The 22036-nt window shown below is 29.8% G+C and overlaps 2 protein-coding genes across 2 annotated transcripts; one reads left to right on the forward strand and one right to left on the reverse strand.

Annotated features, from left to right (window-relative positions):
• Window positions 1-235: 235 nt before the first annotated feature.
• LOC101258933 (cytochrome P450 78A5-like) lies at window positions 236-2585 on the reverse strand. Its single transcript, XM_004236016.5, has 2 exons — window positions 1526-2585; window positions 236-1132 (listed from the first exon to the last, which is right to left on the reverse strand). The coding sequence occupies exons 1-2, from the start codon at window positions 2468-2470 to the stop codon at window positions 527-529; spliced, it is 1551 nt and encodes a 516-aa protein (XP_004236064.1). The 5' UTR covers window positions 2471-2585; the 3' UTR covers window positions 236-526.
• A 12912-nt stretch (window positions 2586-15497) lies between these two features.
• On the forward strand, window positions 15498-21035 carry ABCB21 (ABC transporter B family member 21). Its single transcript, NM_001324295.1, has 17 exons — window positions 15498-15806; window positions 16347-16415; window positions 16507-16542; window positions 16631-16705; window positions 16804-16928; window positions 17147-17246; window positions 17367-17538; window positions 17648-17766; window positions 18407-18517; window positions 18641-18785; window positions 18930-19062; window positions 19619-19694; window positions 19775-19840; window positions 19923-20030; window positions 20202-20309; window positions 20388-20585; window positions 20668-21035. Exons 1-17 carry the CDS (start codon window positions 15735-15737, stop codon window positions 20869-20871), a joined length of 1917 nt encoding a protein of 638 aa, NP_001311224.1. The 5' UTR covers window positions 15498-15734; the 3' UTR covers window positions 20872-21035.
• Window positions 21036-22036: the final 1001 nt, after the last annotated feature.

Genomic DNA, 22036 nt, shown 5'->3' on the forward strand with positions numbered 1-22036 from the left:
AATGTATAACAAAACAAAGCAAGAACCAAGAATCAACACCCCCTAGATTTACAAGTGTTAATATAGGACAAATACAGAAGAAAAAAACAACTAAACATAGAAGAACATAATTATCTAAGCCGTTAATACTTGCATGCTACTGTTTACACAAATATAGTAAAGTTTTATACAAAAAAAGTTAGAGTTCACATGTGACATTATTTTAGCATAAAGAGCAAATGGAAGACGTTTAGTCTATCATAAGAAACATAGAAATTATATTGCTTTGGATATGCAAAAAGGAAGCTGTGTACAGTGCATACTTACTTGCAAGAACCACACCAAAGACAACAAACAAATTCCTAAACATAAAAAGGGACCAAATGAACGGAAACCCTTTGGTTAGACACTATCATTTCCTCTTAAAAGTACTAGTGCTATAGCATTACTTATAAACAAGTCTGATCGATCACTTAGATAAAACAAAATTCAATTTAGAAACAGGAAAGACGCGCTAAAAATCCCAAATGACATACAAACCAAGCTTTCAATGAACCCTAGAAACAGCCTTGCAGATCAAAGGTTGATTCAATTCCAATGATAATTTCAAACACTCCGACAAGTCGACGTTGTTTTTATCAGAAGGAAACCATTTGAATTCTTGAAGTAACTGAGCTAGCCAAAGCTGAACAGTAGCAAGTCCCATTGCCTTGCCCGGGCACACTCTCCGCCCTGAACCGAATGGTGCAAGCCTTAAATCAGAACCCATGATGGATACATCTTCTTCCAAGAACCTTTCAGGCATAAATTCTTCGGGTTGTGACCATATCTTTTCATCATGGGTAATAGCCCACATGTTCACCATTGCTGTAGTTCCAGCAGGGATAAAATGGTGACCAACACTAGTATCATGAATAGCAAGCCTTGCCCACGAGAGTAATGGACCAGGAGGGTGAACTCTCAAAGTCTCTTTCACTATGGCTTGTAGATACTGCAGATTAGGCAAGTCGGAATCACATACAGCTCGATCGGTTCCAACTTCAGCGTCGATTTCACTTTGAACTTTAGTTTGAATATCTGGATGCAGTACCATCCTTGCAAGAATCCACTCTAACAAAATGGCCACAGTATCGGTCCCTCGAAAGATCATTTCCTGAAGAAAAAGAGTTTATTACCTACCATGTTACATAATGAAAGTTGAATCCAAATCAAATAAACAAAAGATATGATGCTGGAAAAAAAACAGTTGGAAAAAGACTTGAGAATATCAGCACTACCACCATCATGCATTAGTTAAAAGCTAAAATTATTCAGATTCTTCATCATCAAAACACAAGAAAATGACAATTTAACAGAAGAATTTTGGCATGTATTTGCAAAGAATCAGGTAGTATTAACACACATAACATAAGTAAATGAAAACCAAACATAAACTATTAGTATTACACAATCTAAAAAGCACATAAAATTATATAAACTTTTAAATCAACGAAATAAATGAATATCAAAATAAATCGAAGGGACTAAATTTATGAGAGTAAAATACCCAAAGAACAGCAATCATGTCTGAATCACTGAGTTTATTTTCCTTCTCCAAATCAAGCAACACATCAACAAAATCATGAAAGTCTTCATCTGCAGCATTTCCAGCATTTATAACTCTATTTAACCTGTGTTCTTCAATGATCTTCCCAACAAATGTATTAACCCGAGCAACAAGTTCTTTGCATCTTCTTCTTACTCCTTGTAAATCTAACCACCCCAACAAAGGAAAATGGTCGCTCCAGTTAAATATACCAAGCAGTTCATACCCTTCACTAACCAAATACTCCAACTCCCGTCCATCTTCTTCATGGAAATCATAAGTTTTACCGAAAACAGTCTTCATCACATTGTTGAGTGACCCAAAATGCAAAACCCTTTTCACCTTAACATGTCCATCGGTTTCCATCAAACTCGCAATTTCCGTCACCATCTTACTACCTATTTCCCTCCTGAAATCACCGAAACACGCTATTCTCTTCGGACTGAACAAATGGGTCGCGGAAATCCTTCTCAAATTCCTCCAATACTCACCATACGGTGCAAAACCCATCGCTCTGTGAAACAACAGTTCATAAGCAGACTCCTTCACTGGTCTATCAGCAAAAGCCGAGCTACCAAGTATTTCCTTCGCAGTTTCAGGATTACTAGATATTATAAAACGAGTAAACCCAACTGAAAACGCCATTAACGATTCAGCTTTCAAGCCATTAGAGAGCTTGGCAAGCATTCTATGGGTTAACGAACCAGTGAAAGTTAAGACCAACCCAAGAAGAGGTAAACCAGAAGGTCCAGGAATGGAGACGCGAGCTTTAGAAAAAGACCAAGCAAGACCACCTGGGGTAAGCCAGAAGGCGAAAACCGCAAAAAAGAGGAGAAAAAAGAGAAGAAGCTCTAAGTTGAGCACAACAGTTGAAGGAATGAAGAGAAGAGAGTATTCAGGATACATTTCTGAGCTTCAAAGATTGCTTAGTTTATGCAGGTGCCGAGTAGTTAAGAGGTGAATTCTGTTTTGGAGAGAGAGAGGAGAAGGTGGTAGTGGAGGTGTGGAGAAGACCAAGAGCGTGAGATAACGGGTTAAATAGAGTTAATAACAAAAATTAATTATACTTTTTAATTAAAAAAAATTAAACTAAAAAAAGAAAAATTAAAAAATACTGAATGATACTAGTAGAACTTTTTTTTTCTTGTACAACTATATAAGAGTTCAACTATTTGAAAGAGAGAAAAAAAGAAACTCTTTCAAGTCCAGTTTATTAATTTCTAAAGTCGAATAAATTAGATGAACTTGATTTTTTAAATAAAAGTGAAGATATTTTAAAATGATATGTTAAGTAATATAAATTATAAATTCATAGCTATAGTTTGTTAATTATAATCTGTAGATACATGTTATAGGAAGGAGAGTGGAGAGAGGTAATTTTTATATGTATAATTATATATACGTAGATGATATGAATGTGTTTTTGTATAACTGACGAGTGAGATTGGAAGAGAAGAGCAAGATTGGAAGAGAGAGGAGAGAGGCGAGCAAGACCAGGAGAGAGAGGAGAGAGGCGAGCAAGATCGGAAGAGCGAGGAGAGACCCAATCAAGATTAAGAGAGAGAGGAGAGAGGCGAGGGGGAGGACAATAATTTGTATAATTCGCATTTGGTTGTACAATTAATGGAGTTTTTAATAATTGAGTAATACAAAATCTAGAAATATACAATATGATAAAACTAAAAATAAATAATTGATACAAACAGAAATATATTAACTTTAACTAGTTATACATATTAAGTTATATAAATCATAGTATACAAAATCCTAAAACTACACGTTTATACAAACTTTAAAAAATTATACAAAAAAAAAGGTTAGATGTATATGGTGAAAAAATTGAAAAATCAAAGGAGAATCGGCGTTATATAAAAACGCAAATCAAAAGAAGAATTGTTAATTGTGAATTATACAAATGTAATGAATTATAAAATCTCGAAGTCAATTCACATAATTAATGATTAATATTTGTCGGTAGAGATAATTAAAGCAAACTATAACTATCCTAACTAATTAAGTAAAATAAATTTATTTGACCGTTTCATTTATAAACGACGTTAATAGTATTATAAGTTCAAATAATTGACAATACAAAATATATAAAAGATCGTATAAAATATTTACCATCGATAAACTTATTTTAACCTCATAATTTAAAATGTGTTACGTAATCTGATAGACATGAAGTATATTTTTTCCTTCATAGATAGTCAATATATCGCAGATTGTTGTTTATGGTGTTTCTCCATCACATGATTTCATTGTAATTTTGACTATTTTTGAACAGATTTATTTATTATCTTTTCTCTCTACATCGTAATTTATTACACTTGAGTCGGAATCATTTTTAGGATAATTGTTTTATCTTTCGTAAATAATAATAAAATATATATTCTATTTTTTAAAATTTTATTTATTCACTAGATATTTTTTTTTATTGTTACTTTCAAGAAATTTTAGTATGTGCTTTAAAAAACAATATAATAGAGTGTTAAATTAATGTATAACTTGCAGTACTCTTTCTTTTTATCCAAGTAAAGTACACTCAACTAGGGGTAAGTTTGACTTTGAATTGGATGCATTATTTTTGGTACCAATAGTCGGAAAGGTATGAAAATACCAGTTTAGTGCTTATAAATATTTTTTTTAATTTTATTCAAGTATTTTAAAATATTTAAAATCTATTTTAACTCAAAAATATTTTAAAAAGAATTAATTCAAATGAACACTTAATTTATTACCAAGATGTTTGTTTATTTATTCATTATAGAGTATTTTTCATTCTTCACACAGCACTATTTCCCTATTATTTCTTAACTCAAACAATTTTTAAATTACTGTTAATATATAATTAATTCATCAACAAAACGATCAGGTGAAAATTCATTTGTACATTATTTTATTAATAGTTATAAAAGTGGAAGTGATTAATTATACTCATATCCCTTGGGGAAAATATCTTTTTTTTTGTCAGAATACCTCATGTCTTTTGGGGAAAAAGATATAAAAATATTTCACCATCTTAAAATTCTATTCGAAAATATTTAAGGCACCAATAGGATAATAATAATAATAATAATAATAACAAGAATAATAATAATAATAATATACAGCTTGGAATGACCCTTAAAAGGAAAGATAAATTAACAACATACTTTGATTAATTTTTTTTAATTCATTCTTCGGTGTGTTTGTCAATTCACTTCACTCTCAGTTCTAAAATAAATTAATATCAAAAAAGTGAAACACAAAGAAAGAAAAAAACTTAATTTCTGGAAATAACAAATATTTAAAAAGAATTATTTTTAATATATACGATAACTAAATGAAAACTAAAAAGTACTTGAGTCTTTGCTAAATACTTCAACTATTCAAATCACAAAGTTACGATTGGTCAAATGATATAAAAGGGATTAATTATTAGTCTCCTTTGAAATAAACTTATTTTTTATCCAAGTTTGCCAAGTTAAAAGAAACGGGGATTGAAATTTTTCATTTCGTGAAATAAAATGCGGTTCTTATCTTTAAACCTTTCAAGATATTTTATTAAATATAAATGAAATGTGAAATCATAAAAATAAATCAACTATTTTTTTAAAAATTCGTTAATTTATTTTTATATTAAATTCAACAGATTTTCTTTCTTCATTTCTAAACAGCCGATTATCAAATTCTATAATTTTTATTATTATCAATGAATTAATTTCTTTGCCCTTTGGAATCTGAATATAGGAGTATCAACTTTTGGTCTCTCATAGATTAAAAAAAAATCGTGCAATACATAAAGCTAAGTTGATATATATATATATATATATATATATATATATATATATATATATATATATATACACTTTTAATAATTATGGCATTTTGTTTTTTGTTCTCTACTTTTTGTTTTATTTTTTAATGAAAATTATTCCATGGTATATATATATATTTGAAGCACAAATATTTGTAGATGACAATATAAGGCCAGAAATATAGATTTGAGGGCAAAAAGAATGAAAGCTAAAAGAGAATACCTTTGTTATCATAAATGGGAGTGAATTATTTCTGTTTTATTTTATTTTCTTGTCAGTAGAGGATACTCCCAATTACTATTGTGCAAAAAAAATAAAATAAAATTGTCTGCTCTTTATATTAAGTAATATTTTAAAATGTTAAATTAAAACTACTTATATCTTCATATTTATAAATAAAATTGTATACAAAATTATCTATGTAATATATTACAAAAAATGACTAATATATTTTGAACTCAAATTAGTCTTGTCTAACATAAATATTTTTAATAATATTACTATCTAAAACTAAACTTGATGATACTGCACTATAAATGAAGATAGTATAAAAAATATTATAAATCCTTTATATTTGATTAATGCATCTCTTATTTGAATGAATGTAAAAAATAAATATGAACTCTTTAATAAAAATTGATTAATGCATCTCTTATTTCAATGGGGCTTTTATGATCTCTTATTTCAAGGTAGCTACAGAGAGTCCACCACCCAGGTTGGCAAATGACAATGCAGAATAGTTTCCTTTTGTACTAAAAAGGTTTTTTCTTCACTAGAATTGGTCCAAAGACATCTCTGCTATTTTTCGATTTGCGAGGACAGTAAATCTTTTGCAACGCGGTCTGCATGATTCATTACCTTTCATTTGCCTTTGTAATCAAGTCACCAATAAACTATATAATCCAACTTCACCAATGGTAATGATATTTCTGTATTCATCACGTCCTATAACTTTCTATCGCATCTATTATTATTTTATCATTGTATGTATTATTAAAATACCAAAAATTTAAAAATATATTTAACTATTATTCTTTAGAAAATAAAATAAAAATATTTAAATTTTGAGAAGAAACGATAGTTAAATCAAATTTTTAACAAATAAAATATATATGAATAGTTTTTTCAAATATCAATGACATACCTATATTTAAATATTATTTTTTTGAGAATTTCATAATTTTATGAAATATCAAAAATAAGTTATATCATGACTAATTACTTTTTATAAAAATTAAAAAATATTTTTAATATTTTTCTATTTTCATAAATAAGACATTTTCTAATCTAGTTGAATACAAATGAACTGGTTGATGTGTGATGAGATGGTAAGTATAGTTGTAACTGAGCAACCTACAAAGGATCCTGAAACTGGGCCTATGGAGATTGTGTTGTACCATCAACCTATTAAAGGGGCAGGGGAGACAAAGGCTACAGACTCCTACAAGTACATTCTACAGTCTATAAAAGTCCTATAGTCAACTCACTACTTATTTATTTTGACTCATTATTATGATTATTATTTTTAAAAATTTATCAATACATTTAAAATTTGATATTTATATTGAGTTTGACAAGTTTTATATTCTATAAAGAGGCTAGAATTTCTTTAGAAAATAATCATACTACAGGCTTGAAAGTAAAAGACAGATCTGTTATAAAAAATAATAATTTTATTCATATGCTTTTATCGAGATTTAAACGAACTTAATTTCTACTTAGTAAATGCTAGTCTGAATAATTTTTTTTAATTTTAATTTATCATTATGTTAAATAAAAAAAAAGATAAAAATAAATCGAAAACATATTGGGTGAGAATATGACTGACTAGCACACTTAAAATAGAATTATATTTGATCTAAAATAAAGATGAAATATAAATAGATTGTCAAAAATTATCTAATTCTGTTCATATTATTATTAGCATTACTCTTCTATAATTTGTGTTTCTGGAAATATTTTAGGTGAGTCAATCATCTATCAAAAATAACTCACTATAATTCACAAAATTGAGATAAAATATGGTTACGAACGACTATTATATGGTAGTAACTGATAAAATAAAATTTATATAAAATGACAGTATTTACCGTATTTTAAAAAATGGCAGTATACTTTTTGGTTAAAAAGGTTATTTCCTCCTTTTTCAAGTACACTCTCTTCTGACCAAAAAAATATACTTATCCTTTTTATAATTCAACAATTCACACCTTATATATAAAATTATAAACTGAAAAAATAATTTTAAAATATTATATATATTTTTAGTTTAAAATTATAATATTTAATTATTTTTATTATACTTTCTTTAAATTTAATAATAAACTTTTATATTTAAAAAAAATATTTAACTTAACATTTTCGGTTTCCTTTAATTAATTCTTTTATCATTATAACAATGATAGACAAGTCAAAAACAACCACATATTTTTTTTAAAAAAAAACAGAAGAATAATTTTGTATACTTTTAATTTATTTATTTTTTTGGAATTTGTCGTGTATCTTAATATCTCTTTTGTGAGTATCAAATCGTACTATAAATAGAGAAAATAAAATAAATATGCATTATGCGGCGTACTGTTCAACTCAATGAAATTAAAGATCATTAATATTCACCTATTTTCTTGATGATTACTGGCTAATATAAAGTTTAGTGGCGAAAGAAATGGCTTTTAAACTTTCAATCACATTTTAGGAGCATAATTATCTTTATTAATACCTACTCTATGAATTCTATTACTGTTAAATTAGAGTACTAGGTCAGTTTATTTTATTAAAAAACTTAGATATTCACGATCGAGCTGCACCAAAAAGATGGTTACCTTTTTTATTGGATACGATTTGCTTTTAAAAAATTATTGTATTGAGCTACATTGTCTACTTCTATTCATGATTAGCAAGCATAAAAAGGGATGCAAGTTAAATTCTAGCCCTAGCAAATTATGAAAGCTAATAAGCTATAAAATACCTATTTATATATATACTGATTAATTATTATGTTTAATTTTTCATCCGACGTTTAATACCCTCATTGAATATTATGTACATTGGTGTCCATCTTAATTTAATTTCAATCGACACTTACCCCTTTAATTTTGGCCACTGCTTAGTGGACGAAGCGAAAGACACAATTTATTAGTATCATAAAAATGAACATCTCATAAAACAATATACTTTTTTAATCTATATTCCTTCCGATCTCTTGTATTTTGAATATTATTCCATATGTTTCAATTTACTTTTAAAAAGAATAGCACATTTTATATTTAGTAATTTTCTTTATCGATATCATATCTAAGATTATAAAATTTTAAAAATATTATTATATATATTACATATCTCTTGGTTGTCTTTTTTAATAAAGTAAAATTGTAACGAGACAACATATGGTATTATTGTCCTTCATAACAATGTAGTGACTCATGTAGAACACATTTTTATATACTAGACAAAGTTAATTTAGTACGAAGTTCTCACAGCCAAGTGCAAATCATTCCAAAGCAGATGGAAAAACTACAGACGACAATAGTATAATTATAAGAGTTGTATTAGTATTTAATCATGCTCCACCATATCTATACAAAGAGAAAAAGGATAAATATATCCTCGAATTATATTATAAATAGTATGTAGATATCTTTCGTCATACTTTAGGGACATTAATATTCTTATTATTCAAAAAAACTAGAGTATATATATACCGTTTATGCTAACAGACATACACGTGTCATAACAGGGGTGGACCTAGTAAGCCAGACGCGGGTGCTCGAGCACCCATTAATTTTCAAAAAATTTTGTACATATATATAGAAAAACATGTGTTATTATAATTTAAATTAAATGAGCACTTATAAAACAAAAGCAGCTGTGGGTGAGCTGGTTTAAACCTCTGCAATAGGCGTGCAAAGCCACTGGTGAGTGTTCGAATCTTGCCAATAGACATTTCTTTTTTTACATTTTTTCCAACGAATTTTACACCACCGATTCAACGTGCTCCTATTTTGTCTTATGTTAAAGTGAAAGGCATATATGTTCTAGTTTTTTTATGACATGGGCATCAATTTTCCGACGGAGGTATCTGCATACTATTTATGATAGTTCGACGATATATTTATGATTTTTTCTAATATGAAAAAATAAAATTATCACCTATTTTTTGCACGTGTATGATAATATATATAAATATAAATATCCTCTTGATTTTTTTTTAGCCTCTTATGATTGTCTATGAACTGTAATCAAAATTATTGCTATTTTAATTGATTTTTGTACCCGTTCCTTTACAAAATGGTTTCTATTTGAAGATTTTTTCTCCTATTCACAATTGCTTTTGGCAATGTTTTCAACATAACGTGATGACTCGTGATTTCATCACGACACTTATATGTCATTTGACACATACTTTAATCACGTTAAAAATTAGCTTTCGATCGATAAAAATTTTAATGTGATAGACAAGAATGAATAACCGAAGGATAAAATTTTGATATCAAAACTTATTTCAATATTATACTATAATAATGCAATAAATTATGTTATATACCTGATGAGATAAAGTATCTCTAGAATAATTGATTATTTATGAAATAATTTATTTTTATTTATATAATTTGACAAAGCAAAATCATCAGTGATAATTATCAAAGTACCGCACAATATACGTGCTTAACGACGTGACATTATTGTCATCTACAAAAAAGGACTTTTAATCGTCAAAATAGAACATAAAGTTAATAAAAAGACAAATATTTAAACAAAAATATTCCCAAGCAATATGGTTAACGTTGTTATCATCGTCCCTAATTTTTTCCTTCTTTAAGGTTCTTTAACTTATGCGTCTTCTAGGTAGTACGTTATACATGAATCTTAATAATATTATATTCATTGTAATTTTACGAGTGACACATAAAAAAAATAGAATAAACACGTATATCTTATCTTTGTTTTCGAGATATTAATACTATAATATTCAATTGAGTGAGGTTATTTAACGACAGAATCTCGAATTCAAGAAAAAACACTATAGATATACCTCGATCAAGTTATTGCTCGTCCATTTTAGAGGTCAATCTGATGGTGACTTGACGACTATGTAATTCTCATCTAATCTCAAATTGGACATTTAGTTCAATGCAAAAAAATTCTCCCTTCTATTATTTGTGAACCCTATTATTATCCGTACTAGTTATTGACACACTATGCGCATGTAGCCCATTAATAACTAATATATATATACACATAGGTATAAACAACCTAATAATAGACAAAAGATATTTTTGAGTTATAATATTTTAAAACAAATTTCAAATATTAATTCAATTCATGCTTTGGATTTTGCAAACTCATCATGTTGTATAAGATCAATGAAGTAATAATAATAATAATAATAATAATAATTTAAAAAAAATTCGAAGAGGTAATATTACAAAGGGTGAACTCTTTTATTAAAAAGTTACTCGAACTTTAATTTGTAACTCAAAAGAAAATCTTGTTAATCTAACATAAATATGAATCAGAATTGAAATCTTATATCTAATCAACAAGTACTAACGAGACCACTCAGTTAACCTACGTAAGAATTGAAATCGAAATCCTATATTTGATCAACAAGTTCCAACTACACCACCACTTGCTTAGTCTCATCAATAAAAAATTGATGATCAATCCAATAGGAAAAAAGAAGAAAAAAATAAGTAAATTGCAAGTTGTTCATAATATCAAAAGGCACAAGTTGCAATGTTCCTACTTACAACAAATTTTGATGAAGGTTGACTCTTGTCTAATCAGGTCCCATTCTAAGACAACAACAGTCTTCAAATTAATACTATAATTAGAATCGAATTTAAAATTTAAAATTTAAAAATTAAATAATAAATATATTTATATAATTTATATTTAACTTAAGTAAAATCCAAATAGAGTTGAATAACTAAAGTAAAATCCAAATATTTGCTTTTTCTTTTGCTAGTCCATTTTTATACAGGCCTCATCATTCAGCATAAATTTGAGAATCCAAATCTAACTTTATTTTTGTGGGTGTAGTTTCTTCACTTCAAATCAATTTCTTGATCCAACTAGCACCATGAAATGCCAAAAATATAAAGGTGGTTCCTATAACAAAATAAAATAAAATAAAAATCAAGGGCTTGGTGATTTATTGGGGAAGCCACACACACTAACTTCCAACGCTTTTTTTTTTTGATTAAAAATCTATAAATTTATATCCAAGCAAAATTATAAATTAGAAAGAAATAATGGGGGTAAATAATTCTTTTTGTTGATTTATTTTCTATTGGAGAATTTATTCATCAAGTAACGAGATAAAATCATGTTAAAAATTATGATTTCTAATTTCAAAAAATATCTCGAATATTTTTCTTTTTTCAAGCTACTTTGCTAACTCGAACTAATAACATTAGGGTTGGACCTATTTAATATCCCGTGGCAAAATTGGAATCACGCTAAAGATAATGACATAATGCATAAATATGCTCTTTAACTTGACTTCAAATTACATTTATGTCCTTCAACTTTGGATGTGCACAAATAAACACTTAAATTTGCATAAAGTTAAACAAATAGACACATATATCCTAAATGTCATTTTTTGTCCTACATGGTGTCCTACGTGTATTCTGTCATGTAGGACTCAATTGTTTATTAATTTAAAAGTTGAATTGTTAAAGTGTCTGTTTGTGAATTATTAAAATTGGAGGTAAAAGTTAAAATTTGAAGACAAGTTTAGAGTCCAATATATGTATTATGTCAAAGATAATTCATAAGTATATAATATAATTTTTTACCTACGCAGTTAGTATAATTTTTTATATACATCGTATAATTTTTCAATATATAGTTATTTAACTGACCATCCGTCACTAACTCACTATATATAGCTACACTATTACAAATATTTGGTACTATAAACGAGATTCTAAATTTAACTGTAAAATTACTGAATTGGATCGAATCCAAACTCGACGATAACAATAGTGTAGATAGCAGCCTCGTAATACAGCTGCTATGCACTCTTAATTATAGCATGCATCACCTTTATTTCCAACTTATATTCCTACCCTTATTATAAACACTTAATTATTTGATTCCAATTTTGATTGGAGACAAATCTCATATTAACATGTTTGATGTATAATTATGTGTAAAGTGAAAATTAATAATTTACGTTTGCCCTAATGTTACCAAGACAACATTCCAATGAAGATTTACTTTTGTTCTTCCAATTTTAGATAAAGATTTGCTTCCAATTATTCATAAGCTTTAATCAAGTGGAAGTGATCTTGTCGGCTTCTTATGATTTGTGCATGTGAATTGAGTAAAAAATGTTAATTAAACAAGTTAAAATGAGACAAGTTTATAAATAGATGAATTATTAATTCATTAGAAATTGCTCGGACCAGATGAGTTAGGTCAAGATACATTGAACAATAAGTCATAATTATAACCTAATTTTTGTCAACTCTTACCAAATTGTAATAATCTTTCTATTATTCATATAGAACCAAAAAGTAATTAACAATTTTGACTGATACTATAAATTTGAATATATAAATCACGAGAGTGAGAAAAATAAATTTGTTGGTACAACTTTTGATAATGTTTAGGCAAATGAGGCATGTTGAGATCTCATGCAGTATCTATATTTGAAGTTGGTATCTTGGAGAAGGGTCAATTGCCTACTTTGGGCAATGGGCAAAATACTTATCATATTTTATATTTTTCATACAAAAATTTCATTTTCATTCTACCCTACAACATTAATTGTACTTTTGTCTCCATGGTGAAGTAAGTATTTTATTTGTTGTCTCTGCGCTTTTAAGAATTTATGTCTAGCTAGATATAATTTAGTTTTGTGAAGCATTAAAATTAAAGATCAGTCAACTTGAAAGATAAAATCGTATATATTTGTATGATTATTCTTAATGGAATTAAAATTTAAATACCAGTCTTTCAAATGAAAATTCCAATAGCTTAACTTAAATAAAACATTTTATATCTTTTTGGCTAATAATTGAATATTTTGACTTTTTTTTTTCAACCTTTCATTTTTAAGCAATAATTTATCTTCTTCTTGATTTATAAAGTTTGTGCAGAACATTTGCAATTTTAGCCCAATTTAGTTCTGAAAAAAAAAGTATAGGATGCACACTATGGGCCAGCAAACCCAGAGATCATGATTCATGTAATTTGTTATATTTGGACGGATTAATAATCTGCTTATTTTAATCAGCTTAATTTAACCTATTTTAAAATTGAATTGATATATAACTTAGATTTACACATGAGATGTTTTAGCTAAATATTTCTAAAAAGGAAATATTCTTTTTATTGTCATAATATTAGTAAGTTTTTTATTAGGTACTCACACGATTTATAAGAAAATAAATATTAACTCATCTTATTTAACATTATTAGGTACTCAAACATTTTATGAAATAATAAATAGTAACTCGTCTTATTTTAACATTATTGGGTACTCATACATTTTATGAAATATTAAATATTAATTCATCTTATTTTAACATTTTCAAATTTAGTCTGCCTCCATATCTTTTGACGAGAAAATTACGCGGCTAAATAAATTTATACTGTTTAATTACTCATTATAGCTATAGTTTTATATAATTACCACTCGCGATTAACATTATACATTAATTATGGAGGCTGACTTCGAGTTTGTATAATTAGTCACGTTTGTATATGTATATTTCGCCAGGATATACGAATACATATGTACAATATACAATTATTTAACCTATATACATATAGAATTCACCTCTCTCGCTCGCCTCTCTCCTCTCTCTCTCAATCTCGCTCGCCTCTGTATCCCTCTCCCAATCTCGCTTGCCATATATACAATACATATGTATAACATACAATTATCTAACCAATATACGTATACAGTTCACCTTTCTCCCACTCTTTTCCCTCTCTCTCCCAGTCTTGATCGCCTCTCTCCTCCATATAACATGTGGCTATAAAGTATAATTATCAAAATATAGCTATGGACATTAATTAATTATTTTTAAGTGGCTATATGTAAAGGTTCCTCATATTTGACAGCCCATACAAAGCATAACAACGGGCCTGCATGTAATTTTGCTGTTTAAGATGAGGCCCAATTCCAAACTGATATTCATTAACCTTTCATTTCATGGTACTATTACTATCTTTGAAGATACAATATTATTCTAATAGTCTAATTCAATATTATTATTATTATTATTATTATTATTATTATTATGTCAGCAGTTTTGCTATGGTCGTCGTATCGACTTGCTGCTATAGAATTTCTTAGCAACTACTCTATTCATTACAAATTATAAGCCATTTCCACGCCTTTCTGTTTTCCAAGAAATCTATAAATCCATAAATTATTAACTTATACCAAGTATATTCGATAGTCTAAGTGGAACAATTTAGACATTTAGTAGTTAAATAATTATCTCGAAGATTGTGAATTAGAATCTCAAAGCAAAAAGAATACAAACTTCCCGAAAGGAATAAAAAAATTTTAAAAAATAAAAATCATACCTTAAGTTATCCAATTAGTTAACCATATTTTTTGAGTTATACTACTCCCTCAGTTTTCTTATATGTATACTTACTATAGATATTCGTAATATTTGTTATTTGTTAAAATTAATATATAAATTATAATATTATTTCTTATTTTACTCTTACAAAGTTATTAGCTTTAAAAAATATAAATTTAATTATTTTTAAAAAATTAAGTAAATAATTTATACTCGATGATTAAATTTATTAATTAAAATAAATTACTTCGTAATTGCTTTAATGATGGAAAATACTCACTCCGTTTACTTGGATGAAAAAGATGCTGATAAGTCATATAGGATTCAACTAACAAAAAGCAGGCCGGGTCGGGCCCACAATTTCTTTAACGACTTATTTCGGTCTTTTTAAAGCACTAGTTCAGTTTACTTTCAGCCACAAGTATCGCTAATTTTCATAAGCAACAAAGTAATATTTCATATCATACGAATAAAATATGCAACTATTTTTCCTTTTATCTTCTAAAAAAGTAAAATAATTATTTGATAGACCCATCGAACAAGCAATGATAAATCTAACAGATGACATAAGCAATTACCTAAACAGAAATTGTCTTTATTCAGAATTAGTCGACCATGGACTCTTGCGTCTTGATCTCCAAGAAATTCCCCACTAATATTATAACTTATCAATGCTATAAGACAAATTTTATATAGTCTATACATAAATACAAATATAAAACTCAGCAGCCATTTCACCATTCCACTACCACACTTTCTTCTGTTTTTTGAAAAAGCCATATCTGTGACCACCACACTTACACTCACAATTAATCCATGGATTGCCAATTAGGAGTGCAGGGCCATGGCTTCGGTAATGCCAGAACTCCTTTGTTAGACAGACCTGCTGTGAGTTTTTTTTTTCCTACTTTCTTATATCGTCTATTAACTATAAAATTCCCTTTTAGTTGTTGGATTTTAGCGAATTTGCGTTCATAGTTTTGTTGAATATTAGCAATTTTGTGTTTGGAGCGTTTGTTTTACTGTGTAAAATTGCAGGTGTTGCAAATTTTCTTCGAATTGAGGTTGTTAGGTCATGATGTTCGATATTGGTACTAAATTAATTAGCCCAAGTTCGGATTTTTTTTTTTTTGCATGGTGTTTTAAGGTTCATGGGTATCTTGATGTTTAGTTTGGTTAGAACAGCTACATGGCAATTGAAACTAGACTTAATCCATCGATTTTCTTGTTCAATTTGAAGTTTACTGCGTAGAAATGTATCGATGTTATTACTTATTAGTTTTTCTTGGTTTATGCAATATTTTGCTAATGGTGAGGGCCTGAGGGGCATTCACATTTGTAGCTTTGAAAAATTTGATTGGGCAAGGAGATGATTTGTGTTTTAGCAGATTATTTTTTTGGTTTTTATTGTTCGTGTCGTGTTTATAGTTAGGGAGAAAGAGAAATGATGCTGGAGATGGTCAGTTGGGAGACCTTGAGCATGGTGATTCTGTTCCGGTAATTTTAAGTTTTGTTTTCATGTTTGAAGTCATGTATAGAGTACTAACTAATGTTGTGTACAAGTAGCTAACTTTATCTTCATCTTCAGGCACCAAATGTTGGATTTGGCAGAGTTATTTCACTTGTAAGTGGATATTGTTTGTGTCTGTAGTTTGGCAAACTGTGTGGACACTGGAGTTGAATCAAACTTTTAACATGCACCTGTTTTGCAGGCGAAGCCTGAAGCAGGAAGTTTGGTATTGGCGACAATTGCTTTGCTGTTTGCAGCAACATCAAGCATTTTGATTGTCGGTACCTCTTTTTCAGTTCACTGTTTTTCTACTGAAGCAAAAGTTGGATTTCCTAGATTTTCTTATCGCTGACTTTATAATGCTCAATTTTGCAGCCAAAATTTGGGGGAAAGATAATTGATATTGTTTCAGGTGATATCCAAACACCTGAACAGAAATCAGAAGCTTTAAATGCAGTCAAGAACACAATACTTGAAATCTTTCTGATTGTCATTGTTGGGTATTCCCTGCAACTTTTGTCCTGCATTCTTTTTCTATCTTTTCATGCTGCTAAAACAAATCTTCAATTTAACTATTGGTAACCTGAATCATTGCTTGGAGTTTGTATTCTACTATTCTAGGTTTTCACGGCGAAGGGGACACTTGGCCCCTCCACAATGGGTTTCCCCTTCAATTGCATTTTGTAATGTCTAACTTTGCAACAATTTCCTCTTTCAGTTCTGTTTGCACAGCACTTCGAGCATGGTTATTCTCTTCTGCTAGTGAAAGGGTTGTAGCCAGGTTGAGAAAGAACTTGCTAAGTCACCTTGTTCACCAGGTAAATACATACTCCTGGCTGTTTTCCTCTAATTGGGTTTTATCTTTCTCACTTTGTTAGAGTTGGTCTTGTTTTTCTTTCCATCTTGAGATTTTTCTGAAAGACAAATGCATTCTTCAGGAGATAGCTTTCTTCGATGTTACTCGAACTGGGGAGCTCCTCAGTAGGCTATCTGAAGATACCCAGATCATAAAGAATGCCGCAACTACTAATCTTTCAGAGGCTTTGAGGAATCTTGCTACTGCATTTATTGGTCTTGGATTTATGTTTCAAACATCATGGAAATTAACATGTAAGGGATAAAGTTTTTTAAGAAAAAAATAGTATTTGATTTCCTATTACCTTCTAGCTTCTTTTTATTATATCTTATATTCTTACTGATTTTTTATAATATAATCTAGTGTTGTCGCTAGCTGTTGTACCAGTCATATCAGTTGCAGTACGCAGATTTGGTCGCTACATGCGTGAGCTTTCCCACAAAACTCAAGCTGCTGCAGCAGTAGCCTCGTCCATTGCTGAGGTTTGTCACTCTTCTTATAATAGTTAGTAGTTTCTACACAAAGTATGGTTACGTTAACTGGTTCTGTTAATATTCCTTCCTGCATGTTAAAGAAACTGTTGTATTCTAGTTAAAGTTTTTGGGAAGTAAACTTTCCAAATTTGCATTGACAGAGTGATCGTTGTTTGGAATCCTAGCAATGAACCACTGTAGTTCAAAAGAAATTTATAGAAACTAAATAATACATCCTCTGAAAGTGAATGTTCGCATGGAGTTTTTCATTTGAACTAGTTCTAAAGTAGTTCATAAATGTGCCGACACTTGATCGCCATCCAAGAGAAGTCGTGTTGTTTATACTCTCCTGAAGCAGTGTGATAACTATCAACGACGAAATGATACTACAAAGTCTTGTTACTTAATTCTGTTGAGTTAAAGTTGCTGCTGGGGTCTTTTTTCAGTGTTTTGTGAATATTCACATTGCTGGGAAGTACATGTTTGTTGGTAGTTACTATGTATCCTTTAATTTTTTTCAAAAATATTGATTCTTTACCACCTCACTTTTTTTTCTTAGTATCTCAATGTTCTAAGCAACATAATATCCTAGAGTTTTATCAATTGTGAGAATTTTTTCTCATGTAATCAAGGTTAAATTTGTGTTTAGGAAACTTTTGGCGCCATACGGACAGTGAGATCATTTGCGCAGGAAGATTATGAGATTTCACGCTATTCGGAGAAAGTTGACGAGACCTTAAATCTTGGGCTTGGACAAGCTGTGAGTTGCTTAATTTTTCCACCACTGACAAGAAAAGAAGGGAGAGAGAGTGTGTATGTGTGTGAGAGAGAGATGGCAAGAGGATGACAAGGAAAACCTGATATCTTGTGTTTTCTTCTGCAGAAAGTGGTTGGCCTTTTCTCTGGAAGCTTAAGTGCTGCATCTACTCTATCAGTTATTGTAGTAGTAATATATGGAGCCACTCTGACTATCCAAGGCGCGATGACACCTGGAGCTCTTACATCCTTTATACTCTATAGCTTAACAGGTGACTTCCGCACTAGTTTTGTCTTTTAATGAATGTCCGAAGTGAAATCTACCTTTGATGCCCCATAACTTATGTAATATTTTAGCATTTATTAATTTCTTTCTTAGATCCTTTGTCCATGTAAACAATTGTACATTTTTACAGTTGGATCATCCGTATCTGGACTTTCTGGATTATATACTGTAGCAATGAAAGCTGCTGGAGCCAGCAGACGGGTTTTTCAGATCTTGGATCGCACATCATCCATGCCAAAATCAGGAGACCTATGTCCAATGGGGTCTGTTCCTTTATTCTCCTAATCAAACAGATTGTTGTTCAATACCTCTTTACAGCTGAAAGATTACAGCTTCGTAAGGAATGTAGCATACACAATAATTAGCTTCATAGGAAGACAATTTATGAACAGATGCTTGATAGCTCATCTGGTAATATGCAACAGGTGACCAATATGAAAAGGCCTTTTAATTTTTCAGGATTAGAAGTTGTCTATAATGAAATATCCAGCTGTCTTATAAATAAAAGCATGCATTTTGATGGTGTTTTCATTTGTTCATTCTAGCATTGTAAATGCAAATTCATTTCTTTTGATGTTTGCTAAAAGCTGACCTGTCCTGCTGCATCATGTTGTTCTCGTATCCTCAATTCTGACATGCATCCATGCACTTCCTCGTTACAATATATTTTGTTCCATCATATCAGAACTTTCAGCATGAAGTAAACCTCTCTGATTCTCATCATCAGAGTCAAAATTGTGACTATCATATTCAGATTGTGCTTCTATAGCCAGTCACATCCCACAAGATTAAAACAAGTGATGGTTGCTTTTGTTACAGTGATCAAGCTGCAGAGGTAGAACTGGATGATGTCTGGTTTGCCTATCCATCCCGTCCTAGCCACATGGTCCTCAAGGTGAGGAACATATCCTCTTATCTTGTACCTACACGAAAAATGGTTGTTGACAGAAAAGGGAAAACCTTCTGTTGATTCAGGGTATAACAATGAAGCTACAATCTGGTTCAAAGGTTGCACTGGTTGGTCCAAGTGGTGGTGGAAAGGTAAGACTTCGTGTCATTAAAGTTCCATTTAAGTTTCGGTAGTTTGTAAAAAGAGGCGGAACTCATGAATTCTTTGCTGCAGACTACAATAGCAAATTTGATAGAGAGATTCTATGATCCTGTTAAAGGGAAGATCTTGCTCAATGGGGTTTCTCTGGTTGAAATATCTCATAAGCACCTACACCATAAGGTAATACTGGAACTAATATGAAGTTCTTGTAGCTAATATTCACCATACCATTCTTCAGCATGTCCATACCTAAAGGCTCCCTTTCCCCCCTCTTAAAGTTAGAAATGACTGTGTTTCAGCTTTCACAAGTTATAGATTCCTAAGGTACTTACTTCTTCTGAAAAATTTCAGGTTAGTATAGTGAGCCAGGAACCTGTTCTTTTCAACTGTTCCATTGAAGAAAATATTGCCTATGGATTGGGCGGCAAAGCAAGCAGTGAAGATATAGAAAAAGCAGCTGTAAGTTTCAATGCCATTAATGTCTTAATTAAAATCTTCTGCAAATAAGTAACTGTTATCGCATTTCTGTTTGAACAGAAAATGGCCAATGCTCATGAATTTGTATCCAAATTTCCCGAAAAATATCAAACCCATGTCGGAGAACGAGGATTAAGACTTTCTGGTGGTCAGAAACAGAGAATAGCCATAGCTAGAGCACTACTGATGAACCCTACAATTTTATTGTTGGACGAGGCCACGAGTGCTCTGGATGCTGAAAGTGAATATCTAGTTCAGGTCTGGTCTGCTTTTAATTTGATGATTGTTCAACTAAACGGAAATGAGATATCTTGTATAAATGTGTGTACATGCTATGCAGGATGCCATGGATTCCCTGATGCAAGGTAGAACCGTTCTTGTCATAGCTCACAGGCTTTCAACAGTCAAGAGCGCGAACACTGTAGCTGTTATTTCGGATGGTCAAATAGTGGAAAGTGGCACACATGATGACCTTCTGAACAAGAATGGGATCTATACAGCACTTGTGAGGAGGCAGTTGCAGGGATACAAATCTGATAGCTAATTTTTATCTTTGTTCAAAAACACCTGAGAAACTAAGTTAGCAAACCACAAATGTTCAATGTACTTGTATTATTATTATTCACATATAGAAAGTGTAAAAATAAGGAACAGCCATCATCATTCCTCCATAAATGACAGATTTTGTGACAGTAGTTCGATATCCTATCATGCATGTGCCACTTAAACGTAGTGATTTTGTTTTTATAAAAATTAATATAACCTAAACTTGACTAAAAAATTTATCACTGCTTAATCATATTTTGAACTACACACAATATTGATTAATTAGTCTACGTCATGACGTTTAAGTTTAGAGATTATAAACAAAATAATGCATTGTGCAATTAATAATTTGTTCTAAACTTGACTTAAATGTTCTTTATGACAATTGCCCTAGGTTTAACTTAATAGTATACCATCATTGTTCAATTGTATCTTAAAATTAAACTAATAAATGAGATATTGATTAGCTTATGTCACGACATTTAAATGTGGAGAACATAAATAAATTATTTACTATGCGAGAAGTAATATATATTAACTTACTTCACGATATTAATGTAGAGATTATAAACAAACTATTTATTGCATGAGAAGTAATTTGTCCTAGATTTAACTTTAAAAGTTCTTTATCATAGTTGCTTAATCATATTTTGAACTTAGCAAAATGTTAGCTTAGTTTACACCAAGACTCTTAAATTAATGTAGAAATTATGGATAAATTATTTTGTTGTGCGAGAAGTGATTTATTTTAAATTTGATTTTAAAAGTTTATTATAATCGTTGCTTAATCATATTTTAAACTAAAAAAAAATATTGATTAGTTTACACGGCAATAATGTAGAGATTATTAATAAATTATATACCATGTGAGAAGTAAATTTATCTTAAAGTTGACTTTAAGGCTCGTTGCTTCATCATGTTTTAAACTAAACAAAATATTAATCAATGTACATCCCAATATTATAATATACTAATTATAAACAAACTATTTATCATCTGAGAAAGAATAGTTCCTAAAATAAAAGAGTAAGCTAGTGGTTAATATATTAGGTGACAACAGTGAAGTCTTACGTTGAAATGCCATTAGATAGTCATCTAGTACTTGTTGTTGATGGGAGATGACAATTATCTTGTCAATCAAATTTTCATTTTTCTCCATCTAT

This window comes from Solanum lycopersicum, chromosome 3 (assembly GCF_036512215.1).
Source record: "Solanum lycopersicum chromosome 3, SLM_r2.1".
NCBI classification, from domain to species: Eukaryota; Viridiplantae; Streptophyta; class Magnoliopsida; order Solanales; family Solanaceae; genus Solanum; species Solanum lycopersicum.